This window comes from Salvelinus fontinalis, chromosome 21 (genome assembly GCF_029448725.1).
Source record: "Salvelinus fontinalis isolate EN_2023a chromosome 21, ASM2944872v1, whole genome shotgun sequence".
NCBI classification, from domain to species: domain Eukaryota; kingdom Metazoa; phylum Chordata; class Actinopteri; order Salmoniformes; family Salmonidae; genus Salvelinus; species Salvelinus fontinalis.
Window position 1 is genome coordinate 41,364,286 of NC_074685.1, and position 23,973 is coordinate 41,388,258.

A 23,973-nucleotide genomic window follows, 5' to 3' on the forward strand; every position below is an offset into this window, starting at 1 on the left:
CTTGATGATGAGTTGGTTATTTGAATCAGCTGTGTAGTGCTAGGACAAGAACCAAAACGTGCACCCAGGGGGGGCCCCAGGATCTAGTTAGGGAAACGCTGGTCTAAGATCCCTCCCAATGTGTTTTCCAATCTCATAAAACATTTGAGAAAAAGGCTCAGTGCCGTTATCCTCGCAATGTGAGGTATTGATGGCAGACCCCCGCACCTTTCTGATTCAGAGGGGTTGGGTTAAATGCGGAAGACACATTTCAGTTGAAGGCATTCAGTTGTACAACTGACTAGGTATAGCCCTTTCCTTTATTGAAAACAGGGGTCAAAATGATTGGCACCCCTATCTTTTTGAGAAAAAAGTATTACTTGTTTAAAAAAAGTATCTTTCTCTGAGCAATTGTATAAAATAATATAATTTTCACATTTTGAGTATACAATATAGCTCAGTATTTATTTTTGTACATTTTGCTCATCTTTATCAAGGGTGCCAATCATTTTGGACCTATCTTGATGACGACACGTGAATCATGCTTAGTTTGCAACGGGAAGGACACTTTTCCCCCTCCCCCAGTGATGGCCCAGTTGTCCCCAAAAGTAGGAATATTGGTAGGCAGGTTAGTGTCCGGCTTAAAGAACTTCACATGCACTCTAGCGTGGCACGAGGCATTAGGTAGCGAAATATCATCTATCTTTAACTGTTGGCTGCGTTTTACCCAGAAGCCACTGCTGGCCATCAGCCAACTGCTCAAGGAGACCTAAGATTTGCTCTATTTATTGAATCATAAGGAGGAGATGTGTGCGCGCGCACACACACACACACACACACACACACACACACTTCTCAGGAAAGGACTGGTAGGAGTTAACCTAACGTAGCAGGCGTAAAAGAAACGCCTGAAACTAGATCCCCCTACATACTGGTCTTGACCAGAAGATTAAAAAAGTAACTGTTTGGAGGTTCTCTTCTGCACTGTTCAACCAATCCAGTAAATGTGGAGGAGGAGTTAAGATGGAGTGTCACCTTGTTAACGTCCAAAAGCGGAAGTCTCGTCACAGGCTCTCTTTCTATTTCCCCTGAAAACCGGATGAATCCGGTTGTTGGGGACACGGCAGAGGCTAGGTAGGAGTTAAAAGGGGGCTGGACTGTTAGAAACACAATAGTCCTAGAATATATCGATATATTGGACCTGTATTTAGGCAATCTACTCTATAAACCTGATGTGATAACCTAAAAGTTTAACATAAGGAGTTACACTAAGGTAACAAAGGGTTATTCTTTCACCTGTCCCCTAACATGGCCCCCAAAGGTCAGCAGTTCAGATATTTTTGGAAACGCACAGAACCATACACACACACCCCTATAGTCATGGAAATGCACACACAACCATGTGAGTCAGTCCTCATAGTTTCAGCTGGCCCAGACTCACTCATAAACTCCTCACCCAAAGTTCATAACTGTGAGTCAAGATTGACTGTAAATCGCTGAGAAGAACTCCCAGGCCTAGCTTCACCATTTTAATAGAGGCTCTTCCTTGGCTCAGAGCCCATTGGGGTAGGGGTTAATGATTGAAATGCACTCAGCTCTACATGCATTTCTCAACGCCTTCAGCTCGATGGCTCGGGCAGCCTGTGTGCTCTTTCCGCCAGGCTTGAGTTAGAGTTCAACGTGGCTGTGATGGTCTAAACACTCCACACTAATGGATCAGGTGATATCCACTATATGACCACTCTGGCGCAAACAAGACCCAGATGGCTTGTAGCTGTCACCTTCCCCTCACTGACCTACACGCCTGTCCTCAAATCACTCGGTCCATCTCTTTCTCGTAGCTCACCTTTGTCATAGTTTTAACTAAATTTAGGCTATAATTTCCCCTTTCCTCGAGAATCTATTTATTTATTTTTTGTCCTTGACTCACCTGTCTTGTCTTCAACCTGTATGTAAATTAATATTTAATCCTTATCTAAATGTAAAATGCCTCTTTCTCATCTGACAGAAAATAGTGAAAGCGGGAGACAAGGACCTGGACGGCCAGCTGGACTTTGAGGAGTTTGTCCACTACCTGAGAGACCACGAGAAGAAGCTTCGGCTGGTCTTCAAGAGCCTGGACAAGAAGAACGATGGTACGATGGAACACAGGCTGGAGCCACACAACCACTGCCTGTGTTTACTTGTATCACTACCAGTTACACTTAAACCACTGTTTATAACGTACTAATCACTTGGGCAGTTGGGTGGAAAATTATGCATTGGGTTAAGCTGTGCAGACATAATGACATACTGTAACTGAGGAAATTCTGCATTTAGGTCTATTACATTTGATGTACTATTATATAAGCTGGTATTAAAAGCTTAGTGATATAATATCCAGTCAATGAGATGATATCATCATAATTCAAGCACATTGCGAGTGGTTGATGTTTACTCTTTTGCCCCACAGGTCACATTGACTCGCAGGAAATCATGCAGTCCCTTCGAGACCTGGGGGTTAACATCTCTGAGCAGCAGGCTGAGAAGATCCTCAAAAGGTGAGGCTGTCAACCTGGGCTGACGAGTCTCCCGTCTCACCAACACTCCTGTCTAAACTAATGGCTCGTAGTGTCCAGAATGCATTTAGTCTCTGACTGTCTCTACTTCTCTCTCCTCTCAAATTCAGAAATAATTTTGAAATACAGGATATTGAAATACAATTTGTAGATTTTGCCACAGCAATATAGTGGTACAGCATTTCAGTAAATGCAGTACAATGCAATGAGAATAATGAAATACAGTTCATTTCAGGAGTAATAATAGTACATATAATCATATATGCAGGTTCAACATTACTGATGTTGAACCTGTGTAATCTTCGGTTGAAGATCCTCGGGGGAGAAATCCTCTCTCCCCATTTCTCTATTTCATCTTTAATTCCCGAATGGCTGACTGTTTGCAGTCAGTGTCGTCCATTTACCACTGCCTGGTTCGACTGGGTAACCCAAGTCCACCAGAACATTCCACAGAAGTATTACTTCAAAACTATAAAATAACACATGGAATCATGTAATAACTAAAAAAGTGTTAAACAAATCAAAATATTGTTTATATTTTAGATTCTTCAAAGTAGCCTTGATGACAGCTTTGCAGGCCAGCTTCACCTGGAATACTTTTCCAACCGTCTTGAAGGAGTTGCTACATATGCTGAGCACTTGTTGGCTGATTTTCCTTCACTCTGCGGTCCAACTCATCCCAAACCATCTCATTTGGGTTGAGGTCGGTGATTGTGGAGGGCAGGTCATCTGATGCAGCACTCCATCACTCTCCTTCTTGGTCAAATAGCCCTTACACAGCCTGGAGGTGTGTTTTGGGTCATTGTCCTGTTGAAAAACAAATGATAGTCGCACTAAGCTAAAACTAGATGTGATGGCGTATCGCTGCAGAATGCTATGGTATCCATGCTGGTTAAGTGTGACTTGAATTCTAAATAAATCACAGACACCATCACACCTCCTCCATGCTTCACGGTGGGAACCACACATGCGGAAATCATCCGTTCACCTACTCTGTGTCTCAAGACACGGCGGTTGGAACCAAAAAACGTACATTTGGACTCATCTGACCAAAGGATAGATTTCTACTGGTTTAATGTCCATTTCTCGTGATTCTTGGCCCAAGCAAGTCTTCTTATTATTGGTTTCTTTGCAGCAATTTGACCTTGAAGGCCTGATTCACGCAGTCTCCTCTGAACAGTTGATGTTGAGATGTGTCTGTTACTTGAACTCTGTGAGGCATTTATTTGGGTTGCAATTTCTGAGGCTGGTAACTCTAATGAACTCATCCTCTGCAGCAGAGGTAACTCTGGTGTCTCTCTCTTTCCTGTGGTGGTCCTCATGGGAGCCAGTTTCATCATAGTGCTTGATGGTTTTTTACGACTGCACTTGAAGAAACTTGAATAGTTCTTGAAATTTACCGCATTGACTGACCTTCATGTCTTAAAGTAATGATGGACTGTCGTTTCTCTTTGCTTATTTGAGCTGTTCTTGTCATAATATGGACTTGGTCTTTTACCATATAGGGTTATCTTCTGTATACCACCCCTACCTTGTCACAACACAACTTATTGGCTCAAACGCATTAAGAAGGAAAGAAATTCCACAAATTAACTTTTAACAAGGCACACCTGTTAAATGCATTCCAGGTGACTACCTCATGAAGCTGGTTGAGAGAATGCCAAGAGTGTGCAAAGCTGTCAAGGAAAAGGGTGGCTACTTTGAATAATCTCAAATATAAAATATGTTTTGATTTGTTTAACACTTTTTTTTATTACTACATGGTTCCATATTTGTTATTTCATAGGTTTGATGTCTTCACTATTATTCTACAATGTAGAAAATAGTACAATTAAAGAAACCCTGGAATGAGTAGGTGTGTCCAAACTTTTAACTGGTTCTGTATATACTTTTTATTTACATAGTGGCGCAGCGCCCCTTTTAAATTCTTTGGGGAGAACCCTGCCTTTTACAGCTCTAAGGACCCACACGTTTAATATGTGCAAGGCATATTGATAAGCGGAGGAAACTACAATGATTTACTCTAGTTGAGATAAACTTAGCGTTATGTCCTTCTGACAGGGAAGTTGTTTTAATACCAGGAAGTAGATCTATTTTACTTGCATGTTACATATTAAGCGATTTTTCACCACGTCCAATATGGATATCATGAAATCACTAAGAGTAGTTGGTTTTATTCCATCCATTTGAAAGATTCTTCCTCAGGCGTTAGTTAGGGTGAGCATTATGACATCACCACCAGAGCCCCCCTCGTTCTAATTGTGTGTTTATGTGCATGTCCCTGCCCTCCCCCTTTCTGTGCCTCCCCTCTCCTTTCTCTCCCCTTCTCTTTTGCCCTCTTGCTGGTCTCAGAATAAGGAAGGGCCTTGTCTGGGCCCCTATCATGTAGTAAGTAATGGAATCATCTCCGTCTGCTTGCCCTGCCTCACAAGCGCACATCGTCTTCTTCGCTTCGTATTTGACTCTTTGTTTCTGCCCTCTCAAGTTTTATTTAATTGTTACAAAGAAAGCCACCGCAAAAACCGGCAGCCCTTTAATTGCTTTAAAAAAGCCCAAATTAAGAAGATTACTGAAAGATTCCCATAACCCAACACAGAAAATGCCCATGGCATGCTTAAATTTGGAAAGTAAAAAAGGAGCACTTAAAAGCATTTATAATTTTATCAAAAAGTTGTGCATGTGTGAGCTTACTGACACTGAATTCAGGCACACGCCCACACATAGACGTTCTGGTGAAATAAAAGAGAAGAGGCACTGTAAAAAAGCTATGTTGTAATGGTTCTGGTCTTTTCTGTTTTCTCTGTCAACAGCATGGACAAGAACGGCACGATGACCATCGACTGGAACGAGTGGAGAGACTACCACCTGCTGCACCCTGCTGATAACATTCCTGAGATCATCCTGTACTGGAAACACTCTACGGTAAGATGGAAAAACTGTATGTTTTCCTCTCAGGGTTGTTCAAAAGCAAATTTGGTTTTTCATTGGTTTAAATTTTGTTTTTCATTTAAGTAAAATTAGTGGTCCTGTATGGCACAGTTGGTAGAGCATGGTGCTTGCACCACCAGAGTTGTGGGTTCGATTCTCGGGGCCACCCATTCGTAAAAATGCATGCATGACTGTAATTTGCATTGGATAAAAGCGTCTGTATGGCTGCGCGAACGCCATGCTCTACCAATATTAAAACTACTAGGACTGTATGTTGACACGTTTGTCTTATGTCCTTTCTCTTCCAATTGAATAGCAGAGTAGTGTTCATATATTATTAATAGTCCCACCGATACAAACACATTCTCTATGCCCCAACCATATTAGCCATCTAGGCCCTGACCAGGGTTCCCGGGAAGTGTCCCTAGAGGAGCCAAACGGGTCACTGTGATCCTGCTTAACCAGACCAGATCAACCAAGCAGCTACTGCTGACGTCAATAAGCTGCTCTTTCTGCTATCGTATCCCGTTAGGCCAGACAGTCAGACCTGTAGATCAAATCAAACTTATTTGCCACGTGCCCCGAATACAAGTGTAGACTTTACTGTGAAATGCTTACTTACAAGCCCTTAACCAACAGTGCAGTTCAAGAAGAAAATATTTACCAAGTAGACTAAAATAAAAAGTAATAATAAAAAGTAACACAATAAGAATAACAATAACGAGGCAATATGTCAATGTAAATTGTCCGGTGGCTATTTTTATGAATTGTTCAGCAGTCTAATGGTTTGGGTGTAGAAACTGTTGAGGAGCCTTTTGGTCCTAGACTTGGCACTCCGGTACTGCTTGCCGTGCGGTAGCAGAGAAAACAGTCTATAACTTGGGTGACTGGAGTCTCTGACAAAGATCGTAGTGGAGATTCAGTTCACACACTCGTCATTCACACACTCGTGGTCCATATGTGACCGACTTACTTGATTTGGTCTTATGTAACACAAAATATGAAATTGTGTTTTTTACATTGGACTGAGAGCTAGAAAATTGTATATTATACACTATAATTGAGGAACAATGGGAAAGTCATTCTCCTTTGAAAGTTAATACATTTGTAACCCCACTTTTGAGAAAATGGTCCTTGAATGTTTTGTAACACCTAGTGGAGAGCTCTTTGTCTACGCCCATTCTGCATCGTTCACACCCTCTTAAGCCTTAGCCCCACCCATCTCTTGAAGGATTCACATGAGGCCATGTGCTAAAGAGAGTGAGTATGGTAGTGTACTAAACAACCAAAGATTTCAAGACTAAAGTCTGGTTTATACTACGTCTATCGACATGTATGTAGACCGTTGTCGCAGTGACATCATGAACATTCTATTCTATCAAACTTGTCATTGTCGTTATGAAAAAGTATAAACACAAAAACGACAGGCTGCATGACATCAGCAGCCTGGTGGTCCAAAATAGAATAACTGGTGTATTTTAACACCAATAAGTCCATCCAGTCAATCTAGCAAATGAGGCAACTAAAAGCAACTTTCTAAACAATGTTTTTGTTCGTTTCTGGCTAGCAAGTCAGCCAGATAACGTTAGCTAGCTAACAGTATGCTTTAACTTTCAATGAAAACGACTTTCTTTAAAAAAAAGCTGTGTTAGACAGGATTACCTACACATACTGAGCAGCTCATGTTATAGACAGAAGCACGCTACATGGCAGACCAATCTGAACTCATCTCCCGACATGTCCAGCCTATCCATTATGCAAGCCAATCATGGCTAGCGGGAAAGTTCGCATCTTTTTCCGCGGCTAAAACTAGTCTCATAATTTATTTATTTTTATTAATATTTACAGATGGCATACTCGTTTGTTATTAAGGCACATGAAAGTTTGCATGTTCCAGAAGGCATTTCTGCCAAAAAACGCATTTTGATAAAAATAAAAATGTGGGTTTCAAATGCCTCTCCTGTGAAGTAGGGATGTGCAACATACTCCTAGTTTCTTAAAACGAGCCACATACTGGAGCTAGGCTTAGGCGGTATCCAGATTGTCATACCTTTTTATCCTGACGCCTTGTGAACATTTTATACGGTGTTTGACCTAAACTATTTGCAGGACAGATACCCCAAGTCCATACTGTAATTAGATCTTAAACTGGCGCTTGCTGCACAACACTGAGTGACTCCCAAGGCTCTGGTCTCTCGTCGTTGTGTGCTTGTAAACACCACGTGACTGGGGACTACTGATAAGCTTCATAATGAAAAATCATGACAGGTGAAATGAACGCAATCTTCTTTATCTGCTAACATATTGCACAAGTTGACTGCAGGTATTTACTTTAAAAGCAGCTACGGGGCCTCCCGGGTGGCGCAGTGGTCTAGAGCATCGCAGTGCTAGCTGCATCGCAGTGCTAGAGCATCGCACTGCTAGCTGCGCCACCAGAGTCTCTAGGTTCGCTCAGGCTCTGTCACAGCCGGCCGCGACCGGGAGGTCCGTGGGGCGACGCACAATTGGCTTAGCGTCGTCCGGGTTAGGGAGGGTTTGGCCGGTAGGGATATCCTTGTCTCATCTTGCTCCAGCGACTCCTGTGGCGGGCCGGGCGCAGTGCGCGCTAACCGAGGGGGGCGGGTGCACGGTGTTTCCTCCGACACATTGGTGCGGCTGGCTTCCGGGTTGGAGGCGCGCGCGCTGTGTTAAGAAGCAGTGCGGCTTGGTTGGGTTGTGCTTCGGAGGACGCATGGCTTTCGACCTTCGTCTCTCCCGAGCCCGTACGGGAGTTGTAGCGATGAGACAAGATAGTAATTACTAGCGATTGGATACCACGAAAATTGGGGAGAAAAGGGGATAAAATAATATATATATATTTTTTAAAAGCAGCTACAAATATTCAAATTTTTTAAAAACACTTCAAATAAATAGTTTCAACGGTATTGACAGTATTAAAAAACAATCCCATGGCTATTTCCAAATACCCCAGTATGTGGTATATATGGTAAACACTGGACCATAAGGAGTACCGTCACTTATATGTAAATTAGAGTTTAGAGCAGGATGCCTTTTAACTACTATCACAAGGAATCTTATATCCTGGTCGGTTAGACACGCTATCATTGTGCATCTTATATCCTTGTTGGTTCGACCCGCCATCACGGTGAATCTTATATCCTGGTCGTTTCGCCCTGCCATCACGGTACGTTTGCATGTGACAAATGTTTTTATTTTTTATTTTGATTAAAAACATTTATTTAACATTTATTTAACTACAGTAGGTAAGTCAGTTGAGAACAAATTCTCATTTACAATGTTGGCGTACCCGGCCAAACCCTAACTGGACAACACTGGGCCAATTGTGCGCCGCCCTATGGGACTCCCTGTCACGGCCAGTTGTGATACAGCCTGGAATCGAACCAGGGTCAGTGGTGTCTTACACTGCTGCGCTACTCGGGAGCCCCACTTGGGGGACCAGTATAAATTACAAGACTAGTGCTAAGTGGACTTAAACTTGAGGGGATTTGAAGGGGTTAAAAGCGGTTCTGCAGCTGAGATACAGTGGGTGTTTTCACAATTTGTCGTGACCCCCACCCCTTTTTAAGAGCTCAAACTTAATTTCAAGGGACATTCCTGTTTAAATGATTGTAGGGTACCGACTGGCTGATTCTCTGCAGGAGGTGGAACTTCTTCTAAAAACCCCTGATGCTTCTGTTCGTTCCTTGGAGGACCCCCCTCTACAGTTGTCAACAAAGTTAAAAGATTTCCCAATCGTTTGCTTATATATTTAAATAGCGTTTATACTGGGGTATGATACCGTGCTACGCCACTGCTTAGAACTTAACTAGAAGTTAAGTATAACTATAAGAAATCTAAGATGTGTCAAATAAATGATATGCAGCTCAGGGCTCCAGCTGTGGATTTGGTTTACTAACTTGTTAGCTAAGTGGCAAAATCAAGCTTCTTGGTTACAGCAGAGACTGAATGAATGAGTGACATTTTTATTTTTGTGTCAAATCGCCAGTTGGCAACCCATCCCTTACGGGATTAATTGACACTCAAACAAACATTACAAACATTCAATCCCCTCCTGGATCAAGATCCCTGTTGCCTAAATAGTAGTATTTTAAATATAATTTAAGAATAGTGCCCCTTGTGTGCACATTGAGTAATACCATATACCCCAGAATGGTACAGAAACTGTATGAAAATGTGGATACCGTCCAACCCCATTCTGGATGATGATTGCATAATACTGTTGGTCACAGGGTAGAATAAGGAAAGCAGACCCACCAGTCCAACAACTCTGTATGTCAATCATGGGACCTCGCTGGAAGTGTGTGTATGCCTCGTACTTCCCTCCCTCTTATCATGTCAGAGCAGCCTGTGCTGCTCCTTATCCCTCCCATGTCCCAGAAAGTCTTATAGAACTTACCCAGACCGGATGTGGTGCTTCAATGCTCATCTAATGCCACAGTCAAGGCCCATAGCTGCCAGTTCAAGGCATAGCAGTCATTAGGTCATGATCATTGCCTTGAAATGGTACACACAGACAATAGTCTTGGGCATCATGTTTGCAATGTTACATTGTTCAGATACAAGACCAGAAATTACTTGTAGAGATAATTGTGACAAGTCTATATGATATATAATCTATACTACCATTCAAAAGTTTGGGGTCACTTAGAAATGTTCTTGTTTTTTAAAGATTTTTTAATTAATTATTTTTTTAAATAACACCAAATTATCAGAAATACAGTGTAGACATTGCTAATGTTGTAAATTACTATTGTAGCTGGAAACGGCAGATTTTTAATGGAATATCTAGTTGGGCGTACAAAGGCCCATTATCAGCAACTATCACTCCTGTGTTCCAATGGCACGTTGTTTTAGCTAATCCAAGTTTATCATTTTAAAAGGCTAATTGGTCATTAGAAAACCCTTTTGCACTTATGTTAGCACAGCTGAAAACTGTTGTTCTGATTAAAGAAGCAATAAAACTGGCCTTCCTTTAGACTAGTTGGGTATCTGGAGCATCAGCATTTGTGGATTCGATTACAGGCTCAAAATGGCCAGAAACAAAGAACTATTCCTTGCGAGAAAATGCCAAGAAACTGAAGATCTTGTACAACGCTGTGTACTACTCCCTTCAAAGAACAGCGCAAACTGGCTCTAACCAGAATAGAAAGAGTGAGAGGTCCCAGTGCACAACCGAGCCAGAGGACAAGTACATTAGAGTGTTTAGTTTGAGAAACAGACGTCTCACAAATCCTCAATTGGCAGCTTCATTAAATAGTACCCACAAAACACCAGTCTCAACGTCAACAGTGAAGAGCTGACTCCGGGATGATGGCCTTCTAGGCAGAGTTCCTCTGTCCAGTGTCTGTGTTCTTTTGCCCATCTTAATCTTTTCTTTTTATTGGCCAGTCTAAAATATAGCTTTTTCTTTGGAACTCTGCCTAGAAGGCCAGCATCCCGGAGTCGCCTCTTCAACCCACAAGTGCTGATGCTCCAGATACTCAACTAGTCTAAAAAAGGCCAGTTTATTGCTTCTTTAATCAGGACAACAGTTTTCAGGTGTGCTAACATAATTGCGAAAGGGTTTTCAAGTAGCCTTTTAAAATTAAAAACTTGGATTAGCTAACACAACGTACCATTGGAACACAGGAGGGATGGTTGCTGATAATGGGCCTCTGTATCTAATATAATTATTGTATCGCTTTTTTTTACAAACATCAAACCCCCCCGCCCCACATAATACCCCTCAGGTTTTAGCCTCTAAAAGTATACAGACGCCTGATAGAGCTGTTGAAGGTACTACTCAACAATGTACATGCACTGTAATGTGTGTGATTATTACACTGTACTTGCTTATGTTATTTCCATGTAAATACCTACATGCCTTGTCGAACATCGCAAGACACGTTTTCGTTGACAGTGTTCATGGTCATTTTGAAATGGATTTGCCTACAGTTTTGTTGATATAGTTTAGGCCAGAGGAGAAACTCCATTGACCGGTCATCTTACCTGCACCTCTTTGTTTGTCCGTCAGATCTTCGATGTTGGGGAGAGTCTGATGGTCCCAGATGAGTTCACCGCCGAGGAGAAGAAGACTGGGATGTGGTGGCGACACCTAGTGGCTGGAGGGGCAGCTGGCGCCGTGTCTCGAACCTGCACAGCACCTTTGGACCGGCTCAAAGTGCTCATGCAGGTAAGGACACTTCCTTTGAGAAGATATGTCAAGAACTGACCTCACGTAAAAGGGACAATAACTCGGTTCTTTGTGTTCACACTGCAAGTGAACCCGGATCCCCTTTAATGCAACGCTTCTTAATTCACTTTAACTTTAAACAGCCAGTCAGGATTTTGTCTCGCGTTAAAAACAAACTTGAGACCCTACTTCTACCATAAACAGTAGTTATATCACGTATTTATGTGTTAGTCCTATAGACGGGTGCGTGCGCAACTATGGCGCAAAATAGACGGGGTTGGCTTAGATTGTTTATTGACAGCATAAATATATTTGCACGATGAGCACTTGTCTCGCTTACATCGTGACAGTTGTTGGTTAGCTAGCTAGTGAATTTTTGCCATATTAGCATAGATGTGACATCAGTCAAAACACCTCAAAACAACATATGATATTAGGAACAAGATAAAACCAAATGAAACGAACCACCTACGATTCCCTACATGGCAGCTTCTTGTCATTGTTGCTAGCTATCTGGCCATCCAGAATCACAACAACACAGACTTCTGATGTTGTCAGCTAACCCGTCTATGGCAGAGAGCCAATTGCATAAGGTCTGTCCTTAGGACACCGTTTCTGCTAGCAAGTGCAATTCCACTGATATGATGCACCAGGGATTGAGACACATATGGGTGACATGGCAGAGTAGGAGGCAGAGTTCAGCTTTCTCACGTTTCATTTTTTATTCAACCTTACAGCAAACTGGCATAGATAACAGCTCGGAGTTTGTCCCTCTTTCTCGATCTGTTCATCCCTCGGTTTTTCACTCACATCCAGTTTTTTTTATGAGCAGAGAGAAATTCTCATTCATTATAGCATAAGCAGGGTAAGTACAATAACGGCAAAAGACATGAAAATATGAACAATGTTATAAGGGGATTTTAGGATGTGAAGTTGCATCCATTTCCTCCCTGTTACAATGCAGTTCAATAACTTGAGTATACAGGCAACGTGGTGATTTGAATAATGTGAATTTTGTGTTGACTAAATAAATTGTCTCTCGGCTTGGTCTCCAGGTTCACGCCACCCGTACCAACAGCATGTGCATCGCCGGCGGCTTCACCCACATGATCCGTGAGGGCGGCATGAGGTCGCTATGGCGAGGCAATGGCATGAACGTCATCAAGATTGCCCCAGAGTCGGCCATCAAGTTCATGGCTTACGAGCAGGTAAACCTATCGTTCAGCACCCTTACTTTGACATGATGGGACCCTTTCTAGTGTTGTCAATTGAAGCCAACAGCTCTGTAGTTTACGATCCTTCGGGCAACTAATAGAAATAGAGATAAAATGAATCACTAACCTTTGAACATCATCAGATGACACTCATATGACATCATGTTACACAATACATTTATGTTTTGTTCGATAATGTGCATATTTATATCCACAAATCTCGGTTTACATTGGCGCCATGTTCAGAAATGCCTCCAAAATATCCGGAGTAATTACAGAGAGCCACGTCAAATAACAGAAATACTCATCATAAACTTTGATGAGAGATACATGTTTTACATATAATTAAAGATACACTTGTTCTTAATGTCAGATTTAAAAAAAACTTTACGTAAAAAGCACACCATGCAATAATCTGAGACGGCGCTCAGATTTAACAACATTTCTCCGCCATGTTGGAGTCAACAGAAATACGAAATTACATCATAAATATTCCCTTACCTTTGATTATCTTCATCAGAATGCAGTGCCAGGAATCCTAGTTCCACGATAAATTGTTGTTTTGTTCGATAATGTCCATTACTTATGTCCAATTAACTAATTTTGCTAGCATGTGTAGTACACGTGTCCAAACGCTCACGCAGATGCAGGCAAACGTCGGACGAAAACTTCAAAAAGTTATATTACAAGTCGAATAAACTGGTCAAACCTAGTAGAGAATTAATCTTCAGGATGTTGTTATCATATATATCCAATAACGTTCCAACCGGAGCATTCTTTTCAGTCTCTATAAGTAATGGAACGTATGGCGATATCATGAGGAAAGTGCGTGACCAAGAACTGGCACTCTGCCAGACCACTGACTCAAACACCTCCCATCCGGTCCCACAACACAGCATAAGCTTCATTCCACATTCTACTGACTGTTGACATCTAGTGGAAGGCGTAGGAAGTGCAAACAGATCCATATATTACAGGGAATTGAATAGGTGATGACTTTAACATCGACCACTCTCAGAATTCTCACTTCCTGTTCGGATTTTTTCTCAGGTTTTTGCCTGCCATATGAGTTCTGTTATACTCACAGACATCATTCAAACAGTTTTAGAAACTTCAGAGTGTTTTCTATCCAATAGTAATAATAATATGCATATATTAGCATCTGGGACAGAGTAGGAGGCAGTTCACTATGGGCACGCAATTCATCCAAAAGTGAAAATGCTGCCCCCTATCACAAAGAAGTTAGCCTTTCAGGAGCCTCTACCCCGGGTCCGGGAGTACCCCCCCCACACACACTAATTAGCATCGCTAGCATAGCGTCACAATTAAATAGTAGCATCTAAATATCATTAAATCACAAGTCCAAGACACCTAATGAAAGATACAGATCCTGTGAACTAAGCCACCATTTCAGATTTTTAAAATGTTTTACAGGGAAGACACAATATGTAAATCTATTAGCTAAACACGTTAGCAAAAATCACCATTTTTCTCTGTCCACCATTTTCTCTCAACACCAGTAGCTATCACCAATTCGGCTAAACTAAGATATTGATAGCCACTAACCAAGAAAAAACCTCATCAGATGACAGTCTGATAACATATTTATGGTATAGGATAGGTTTTGTTAGAAAAATGTGCATATTTCAGGTATAAATCATAGTTTGCCATTGCAGCCAGCATCACAAATCTCACCAAAGCTCCTAGAATTACTACACAGAGCAACGTGTATTACCAATTTACTCATCATAAAACATTTCTTAAAAATACACAGCACATAGCAATGGAAAGACACAGATCTTGTGAATTCAGACAACATTTCAGATTTTCTAAGTGTTTTACGGCGAAAACACAATAAATCGTTATATTAGCATATCACATATGCAAACGTTACCAGAGCATTGATTCTAGCCAAAGAGAGCGATAACGTAATCATCGCCAAAATATATTAATTTTTTCACTAACCTTCTCAGAATTCTTCAGATGACACTCCTGTAACATCATATTACAACATACATATAGAGTTTGTTCGAAAATGTGCATATTTAGCCACCAAAATCATGGTTAGACAATGACAAAAGTAGCTCAGCTGGTCAGAAAATGTCCTGCACCATATTAGACAGTGATCTAGTCTTATACATAAATACTCATAAACTTGACTAAAAAATACAGGGTGGACAGCGATTGATAGACAATTTAATTCTTAATACAATCGCGGAATTACATTTTAAAAATTATCCTTACTTTTCAATACAGGTTGCGCCAAGTGAAGCTATAGCAAACAAGATGGCGGCATAAGCATTTAACATTTATCGACAGAAACACGATTTATCATCATAAATTGTTCTTACTATGAGCTGTTCTCCCATCAGAATCTTGGACAATGAATCCTTTCTTGGGTCTAATCTTCTTTTGGTCGAAACATGTCCACTTGTCCGTCGAAATGCCCACTAACGTACGACCGGGACACCGAAACGTGCCCGGAGCTTCAAAGTCTATTACAAAGCAATGCCTCAAAATCGCACTAAACGGATATAAATTGCTATAAAACGGTTTAAATTAACTACATTATGATGTTTCTAACACCTATAACAAGTAAAAAGATGACCGACGCTATATTACTGGCTAAACCAAGGCTTGGAAAAAGGCCAGTCAGATATCCTTCTTGCGTTGAGCGCAGTGTCCAAAGGAACGCTACTTCCGGTATTTGGTGATTTATAGAGCCAATGATTGCGCAATCGACTCCATTCAAATTGTCACCACTTACTGACATCTAGAGGAAGGCGTGGGCAGTGTTTGTATCTCATAGGATTAACAGAGACTTTTAAAACTGATCTGGAACCAGAGGCCAAGATGTCTAAATCTCACACACTGGGAGGAAAAGTGCTGTTTCACTCAGAGACATAATTCAAACGGCTATAGAAATTAGAGACTGTTTTCTATCCAATAATAACAATAATATGCATATTGTACGAGCAAGAATTGAGTACTAGGCAGTTTAATCTGTAGAGAAAATTATGCTAATGCGAAACAGCACCCCCTATAGTTGCAAGAAGTTAACAAGTTTGTCTTAACTAGGTCCTCATGTCCTAGTTGTTCAGAACTGACACTAACGATAGTTGTTGTTGTCCAGATCAAACGGTTGATAGGCAGCAACCAGGAGACCCTGGGCATCCTGGAGAGGTTTGTGGCTGGATCCCTGGCTGGAGCCATCGCTCAGAGCAGCATCTACCCCATGGAGGTGTTAAAGACCCGCCTAGCCCTGAGGAAGACGGGACAGTTCTCTGGCATCGCTGACTGCGCCAAACACATCTTCCGAAAGGAGGGCATGGCCGCCTTCTACAAGGGCTACATTCCCAACTTGATAGGCATCATCCCCTACGCTGGCATTGACCTGGCCGTCTACGAGGTGGGTGGGTGTGAGTGAGTGAATGGAGGGAATTGAAAGGAAGTTGTTTAATACTATTAGTTTCACTGTCATTCTTATCTCTTGCTACCACACATCTACTTTCTCTACAACTAACGTCATTGTCTATTTCTTTCTCCCATCTCCTCCCTCCATCCAGACTCTGAAGAACTCGTGGCTGCAGCGCTACGCCACAGACAGTGCAGACCCGGGGGTGTTTGTCCTTTTAGCCTGCGGTACCACTTCCAGCACCTGTGGCCAGCTGGCTAGCTACCCCCTGGCCCTGGTCAGGACCCGCATGCAGGCACAAGGTACGCCCTCTGCCCATTTCTATTTGGAGTTTCATTAGATCACTTGCATAGAATTAATTTTTGACAGTGTTGGTTCATGGACCAACCATAATCGGGGGTACAATGGAATGTGTTAATTGGGGATGCATAATACGTCTGTCTCCGTACTGGTAGAGGGGTACAGGGGTAGTGTATTTTATATATAGTTGCCATATCAGATGGTTGTCGACATTCTGAGATTTCCATACCCAACTACAACATTTTCTGTCAAGATAGAACTGCCAAAGGGGGAGGAGTTGCAATCTACTCCAGAGATACACTGCAAAGTTCTGTCATACTTTCCAGGTCTATGCCCAAACAGTTTGAGCTTCTAATTTTAAAAATGTATCTCTCCAGAAAAAAGTCTCTCGTCGTGCCCTGGTCACCATATGTGAATTGATTGCCCACCATCTATCTTCAAAGTTCGTTCTGTTAGGTGACCTAAACTGGGATATGCTTAACACCCCGGCAGTCCTACAATCTAAGCTAGATGCCCTCCATCTCACATAAATTATCAAGGAACCCATCAGGTACAACCCTAAATCCGTAAACATGGGCATGGGCATCATAGATATTATCCTAACCAACTTGCCCTCCAAATACACCTCTGCTGTTTTCAATCAGGATCTCAGCGATCACTGCCTCATTGCCTGCATCCACTATGGGTCCGCGGTCAAACGACCACCCCTCATCACTGTCAAACGCTCCCTAAAACACTTCTGCGAGCAGGCCTTTCTAATTGACCTTGCCCGGGTATCTTGGAAGGATATTGACCTCATCCCGTCAGTCGAGGATGCCTGGTCGTTCTTAAAAAGTAATTTCCTCACCATCTTCAATAAGCATGCCCCTTTCAAAAAAAAATTGAACTAAGAACAGATATAGCCCTTGGTTCACTCCAGACCTGACTGCCCTCGACCACCACAAAAACATCCTGTGGCGGACTGCACTAGCATCGAATAGTCCCCGCGATATGCAACTTTTCAGGAAAGTCAGGAACCAATACACGCAGTCAGTCAGGAAAGCAAAGGGTAACTTTTTCAAACAGAAATTTGCATCCTGTAGCTCTCACTCCAAAAAGTTCTGGGACAATGTAAAGTCCATGGAGAATAAGAGCACCTCCTCCCAGTTGCCCACTGCTCTGAGGCTAGGTAACACTGTCACCACCATTAAATCCACGATAATCGAGAATTTCAATAAGAATTTCTCTACGGCTGGCCATGCTTTCCTCCTGGCTACCCCAACCCCGGTCAACAGCTCCGCACCTCCCGCAGCTACTTGCCCAAGCCTCCCCAGCTTCTCCTTCACCCAAATCCAGATAGCAGATGTTCTGTGAAAGAGCTGCAAAACCTGGACTCGTACAAATCAGCTGGGCTAGACAATCTGGACCATCTCTTTCTAAAATGATCCGCCAAAATTGTTGCAACCCCTATTACCAGTCTGCTCAACCTCTCTTTCATATCGTCCAAGATGCCTAAAGATTGGAAAGCTGCCGCGGTCATCCCCCTCTTGAAGAGGGGTGACACTCTAAACCCAAACTGTTATAGACCTATATCCATCCTGCCCTGCCTTTCTAAAGTCTTCGAAAGCCAAGTTAATAAACAGATCACTGACCATTTCGAATCCCACCGTACCTTCTCCGCTATGCAATCTGGTTTCAGAGCTGGTCATGGGTGCACCTCAGCCACAATCAAGGTCCTAAACGATATCATAACCGCCATCGATAAAAGACAGTACTGTGCAGCCGTCTTCATCGACCTGGCCAAAGGCTTTCGACTCTGTCAATCACCGTATTCTTATCGGCAGACTCAACAGCCTTGGTTTCTCAAATGACTGCCTCGCTTGGTTCACCAACTACTTCTCAGACAGAGTTCAGTGTGTCAAGTCGGAGGGCTTGTTGTCCGGACCTCTGGCAGTCTCTATGGGGGTACCACAGGGCTCAATTCTCGGGCCGACTCTTTTCTCTGTATATATCAATGATGTCGCTCTTGCTGCAGGTGATTCCCTGATCCACCTCTACGCAGGCGACACCATTCTGTATACATCTGGCCCTTCTTTGGGCACAGTGTTAACTAACCCCCAAACAAGCTTCAATGCCATACAACACTCCTTCAGTGTCCTCCAACTGCTCTTGAACACTAGTAAAACCAAATACATGCTTTTCAACCGTTCGCTAGCCGCACCCGCCTGCCCGACTAGCATCACTACTCTAGACGGTTCTGACTTAGAATATGTGGACAACTACAAATACCTAGGTGTCTGGCTAGACTGTAAACTCTCCTTCCAGACTCATATTAAACATCTCCAATCCAAAATTAAATCTAGAATCGCCTTCCTATTTCGCAACAAAGCCTCCTTCACTCACGCCGCCAAACATACCCTCGTAAAACTTACTATCCTACCGATCCTCGACTTCGGCGATGTCATTTACAAAATAGCTTCCAATACTCTACTCAGCAAACTGGATGCAGTCTATCACAGTGCCATCCATTTTGTCACCAAAGCCTCTTATACCACCCACCACTGCGACCTGTATGCGCTAGTCAGCTGGCCCTCGCTACATATTAGTTGCCAGACCCACTGGCTCCAGGTCATCTATAAGTCTATGCTAGGTAAAGCTCTGCTTTATCTCAGTTCACTGGTCACGATAACAACACCCACCCGCTTCAGCAGGTATATCTCACAGGTCATCCCCAAAGCCAACACCTTCTTTGGCCGCCTTTCCTTCAAGTTCTCTACTGCCAATGACTGGAACGAATTGCAAAAATCGCTGAAGCTGGAGACTTATATTTCCCTCACTAACTTTAAACATCAGTTATCTGAGCAGCTAACCGATTGCTGCAGCTGTACATAGCCCACCCAATCTAACTACCTCATCCCCATATTGTTTTATTTACTTTTCTGCTCTTTTGGACACCAGTATTTCATCACCATCTGCTCATCTATCACTCCAGTGTTAATTTGATCAATTGTAATTACTTCGCTACGATGGCCTATTTATTGCCTTACCTCCTCACGCCATTTGCACACACTGTATATAGACTTTCTTTTTTTCCCTATTGTGTTATTGACTGTACGCTTGTTTATTCCATGTGTAACTCTGTGTTGTTGTTTGTGTCGCACTGCTTTGCTTTATCTTGGCCAGGTCGCAGTTGTAAATGAGAACTTGTTCTCAACTAGCTTACCTGGTTAAATAAAGGTCCAACATTTTTTGGGGGACTTTTCCAGATCGGTACACCCCTAGTGTTGATGTGTATTTCTTGTCTCTCATCCATCTTCCTCTCACGTTGTTTCCCCTCAGCCACCATCGAGGGCGGTCCCCAGATGACCATGTCAGGGCTGTTTAAACACATCGTGAAGACTGAAGGTGTGTTCGGACTCTACCGGGGCCTGGCCCCCAACTTCATGAAGGTCATTCCAGCAGTCAGCATCAGCTACGTGGTCTACGAGAACCTCAAGATAAGCTTGGGGGTCGTGTCTCGGTGATGACCAGGAGGAAAGGGAGGGAGCACCTCCCCTAAAAGCCAAAGGGTTCTTTTTTGCTTTTCTTTTTGGAGAGAAAAAGAGGAGAGCGAGGAGTAGGAGACTGAGTGAGAAGAGTTTCCAAGCAGCGGAGCAGGAAACAACCCCTTCTTTGACTAGGAAAGAAGAGGTTGTTGCTGGGACTGTTGGAAACGTTGTCTCATTCTGTGAATGTTATGAGGAGAGGTGGGTCGAGGTGGATGGAAGGGGGAGATGTATACTAAAACACTAACAACTAAAACGGGGTTCTCCAACCCTGTTCCTGGAGAGCTACCGTCCTGCAAAAACTCCAGGAGGGTAGCTCCAACCCCCCCATCAGGAACAGGGTTGGAGAACTTTGGACTAAAAGAAGTGATGGACGGATGTGGATGGACACTGTGACTTGGAGGGAGGTATGGGGATCCTCTCTTATAGATGTAACCTTTAATCATCATTATTTAATGTGTTATTTTGTTATCAGTCCAGAGGCACTTCACCATGAGTCCACTGTTGGCTTTTTTTTAATCAAACTCGAAGACCCAGGTTAACTAAAAAGCAATCTCTTCACTGGAACACCAACATTCTCCAACCAGCTTGAAGTTTGCTAATAATAATGTATTTAGGGACCAAGAAGCCGCTTTTGTTCGTGACTTGCATTGTGGCAGGTTTGTGGGAACTGGGGACTGACAAAATCAACTGGGGGAACACATATCAAGTAAATGTTTGACCCTTCGTCCCATAGTACTATCCTATAGGTGGCAGTATTGGTTAACCTATCTGGCTTGTGAAAGACAACCAAAGCCCAATTCACAACGAAGGGCTTTTTTGATTGTCATCTAAAATGTTCTTATGTATTATCTGTCCCCCTTTAACGCAGCACTCCCCAATTCAGCAACTATTAGGGCACTAGCTATGGCAAATTTGTCTCGAGAGAGAGAAACCTCAACTCAGAATTTTGGTTTAACTTATTCATTCCTGTATTGTTTTGCCCCATTCAAAAGAAATCCAAACTGTGGTTTTCCTTTTTCTCATTGTTTGACTTGATAAGAATGTTAAACTGATTTGAACTGAAAAGGTGATGCAGGTTGAATGCCCATAGTGTCTTATGGTCCACTTAGTCTTAAAACAGCTGGTAAGAAGATGTGTGTGTCTTGATGCTAATTTATTTTCGTATTGTAACCAGATATTTATTTAAATGTGGTCCGTACAGACAGCACTAAAATAATAGATGCTGCTAGCATATAAGTTTAGTTACAATACTATAACAAACATATTCAGCAACTGTTTATGTATTGTATTTAGCAATTATGATGCAACACACAATGATTAGCCTACCCAATGGTTAAGGTTTGGGGTGTTACGTTGTCACTACCTGTTTAACATTTCGGACAGGAAGTCCTGATTTGACATTTGTTCCTCCGGACCTTCCCTGCACCTGAAGTCTACAGTCTGTAAATGTGTGAATATCCAGGGTGCAGGATATTCCATGTTCCTTTTCAATAAGTCTGTAAGGGCGTGATGGCGTAGTGCAGCCTTAGTCAAAGTGCAGTGCAGTGGGAGACACCGCATCAGCAAGTGTGGGAGTGCTCTGTCCCCAGTGCCGCAGAATGGAGAAAAATATCTGCAATGGGACAGGGCAATGGTCTGTGTGAATGAGGACCTGTGTGCATGAGGTCTCTCGTTTTGCTCCATTACATTTAAACTGCAATGAGCAAACACTTCTACCACCAAGCTTCCTCTCAGTGCACTTAAACAAGAAACACTTAATGCACTTTAAGGTCATTTTCTTTAACTTGAACTTTCTTTAACCAGACTTGAATCTTTTTTTTTTTTTTTTTTACTGAAATCAAATGAGGGATTGCTAGCATTGCATTGTGATGTTTTTTTTTTAATCATACATTTGACTGAAATTATTAATATTAAAGGCCCAGTGCAGTCAAAAACAAGATTTTCTTGTGTTTTATATGTATATTTCCATACTGACGTTGGAATAATACTGTGAAATTGTGAAAATTATAATGCCCTTTTAGTATAGGAGCTGTTTGAAAAGACTGCCTGAAAATTCAGCTTGTTTTGGTAGGATGGAGTTTGGCCTTCCATGGTGACATCACCATGCGGTAAATTAGTTAATAGACCAATAAAGAGTACCAAACCTCTCATAACAGCACATTTTTGGTTTTCCCCTCCTAACTCAGACCATTCCCAGACAGTCCTAGCGAAATTCTTGCTTGAGAAATTACTCTTTGATAAGAAGCTATTTTTGTTTTTTTTTGATCATTTTAATTGAAAACAATCCCAGTAAGGTACTTAATTGTTACCAAGAAATTATTTGATATTGAGATAAAAATGGCTGCATTGGACCTTTTTAAGTGTTATATGGACCATGAATCGAGGCTGATATGTTATTTGTTGTAAGGCTTAATGTCTCAAAAGCTGTTTGTCCTGTATGCTGACGGCCTTATTTTACCTGAGATCCATGAATCAACTTTTTGATTCATGGACTCAGTTTCCAGAGGATGGAGAGAGAAATTGGTCTAAGTCATTTATTTTGTTCCATCCTCAGGGAGAAATTAGTAGTTTGGGGCTTTCAGTGTTCTGAAAAACACATTTTCTCATAATTCCCCCTGTCAATGTTTCCCATTGTTCACTAGGCAGTGTCAGTTTTCCTAGTCTTCACTGTTCCCTCACTGCATGTATTTATAAAGGGGAAATTATATGCATAAACATGATGACACATGGTTGTCATTATTTGGCTAAAGGCTTTTTCTGCTTGGCACAGCTCCACAAAAATAAGTTATCTTTTACACTTTTGCTTTAGTGCAAATATCAGAGCCTGAATCCATATATTCTGTCCACAAGAGGATGGAAAAGGCTGTGTCTAGTATTGTACTCCAACTAAGGATACCACTCCATACTGCCTGAAATGTAGCTCCTTCTCCTGCATTGACGAGCAGGCAATCAGACTAGTTGCTTTTGTAAACTTGAAATGTACTGCACATGGTCCCCCCGTTTATTGCTTTAGGCTGAAATGTATAGTATCTATATATTAGTCTTTTAGATGGTCTCTTTTGAATCAAAACAGCTCATTCCTGGTATCTAAATATTTTACTAAACATATACAGACTAAATCCTGATTATATTTAGAAAAGTATTGAAAAAGTATGTAATTGAAAACAATTGTTGTCCTTTTGTAGAATAATACATCTTTGTTGAAGGAATGTAAAGCTAAATGGATTCATGCTTATGTTTTAAAGTAACTCAATATTACATTTTGTATTGAGTCCTGGTTTGAATTGACCACATCTGAATCACTTCACATCTTAAGCACTATACATAGATATTGCATAGCAAATGGAGGATCAATGACTGTCCCAGCCTGTACCAACCAGGCCTCATCATTGACATGGTGGGAGAGGGAGGCACAGACTTCAAATGGGATAAAACATGACCGAACATGAAACTTGACACCTGCAACATATTTTATAATGCTTAGAAATTGTATCCCAGACAATAGAAGTGAGAAGAACATAGTGAAATTAGTCAAATAATCTATTTCCAGTGAGACAGAGACTTTGCTTTTGTTTGTCACTGTTGCGCTAGGATGGCAGCTGTGGTGTGTTTGTGGGGGAGATGAAAGCTACTGGCAGAGCCGGTATCTCTATGAAAAGTGAGCCTACACCCTGCAGTACTTATGAATATCATATAGGTGTCAGTATGGGTCAACCTGGCTTGTGAAAGACCACCAAATTCAAGACAAAGGGATGATGGTCATCACACAGCCCTACACCTCCACAAACTTCACACATCATTTAAGGGAAATATGCCATGCATGGTACAAAATACAATCTTCAAATGTGTATCTTGCACA

The 23,973-nt window shown here is 42.0% G+C and overlaps 1 protein-coding gene across 5 annotated transcripts in view; it reads left to right on the forward strand.

Annotated features, from left to right (window-relative positions):
* The window catches only part of slc25a25b (solute carrier family 25 member 25b), a 51,967-nt gene extending 28,595 nt beyond the window's left edge, over window positions 1–23,372 (forward strand). For 3 of the 5 annotated variants that reach the window (XM_055875244.1, XM_055875248.1, XM_055875245.1), the window contains exons 2-10: window positions 1,988–2,114; window positions 2,432–2,519; window positions 4,890–4,925; window positions 5,348–5,459; window positions 11,500–11,658; window positions 12,714–12,866; window positions 16,006–16,281; window positions 16,439–16,589; window positions 19,906–23,372. In XM_055875244.1, the coding sequence (XP_055731219.1) occupies window positions 1,988–2,114; window positions 2,432–2,519; window positions 4,890–4,925; window positions 5,348–5,459; window positions 11,500–11,658; window positions 12,714–12,866; window positions 16,006–16,281; window positions 16,439–16,589; window positions 19,906–20,090 (1,287 nt within the window). In that variant the 3' untranslated portion in view covers window positions 20,091–23,372. The remainder of the gene's footprint in view (window positions 1–1,987; window positions 2,115–2,431; window positions 2,520–4,889; window positions 4,926–5,347; window positions 5,460–11,499; window positions 11,659–12,713; window positions 12,867–16,005; window positions 16,282–16,438; window positions 16,590–19,905) is intronic. The other 2 variants (XM_055875246.1, XM_055875247.1) reach the window with 1 other exon arrangement.
* The last annotated feature ends 601 nt before the right edge of the window (window positions 23,373–23,973 follow it).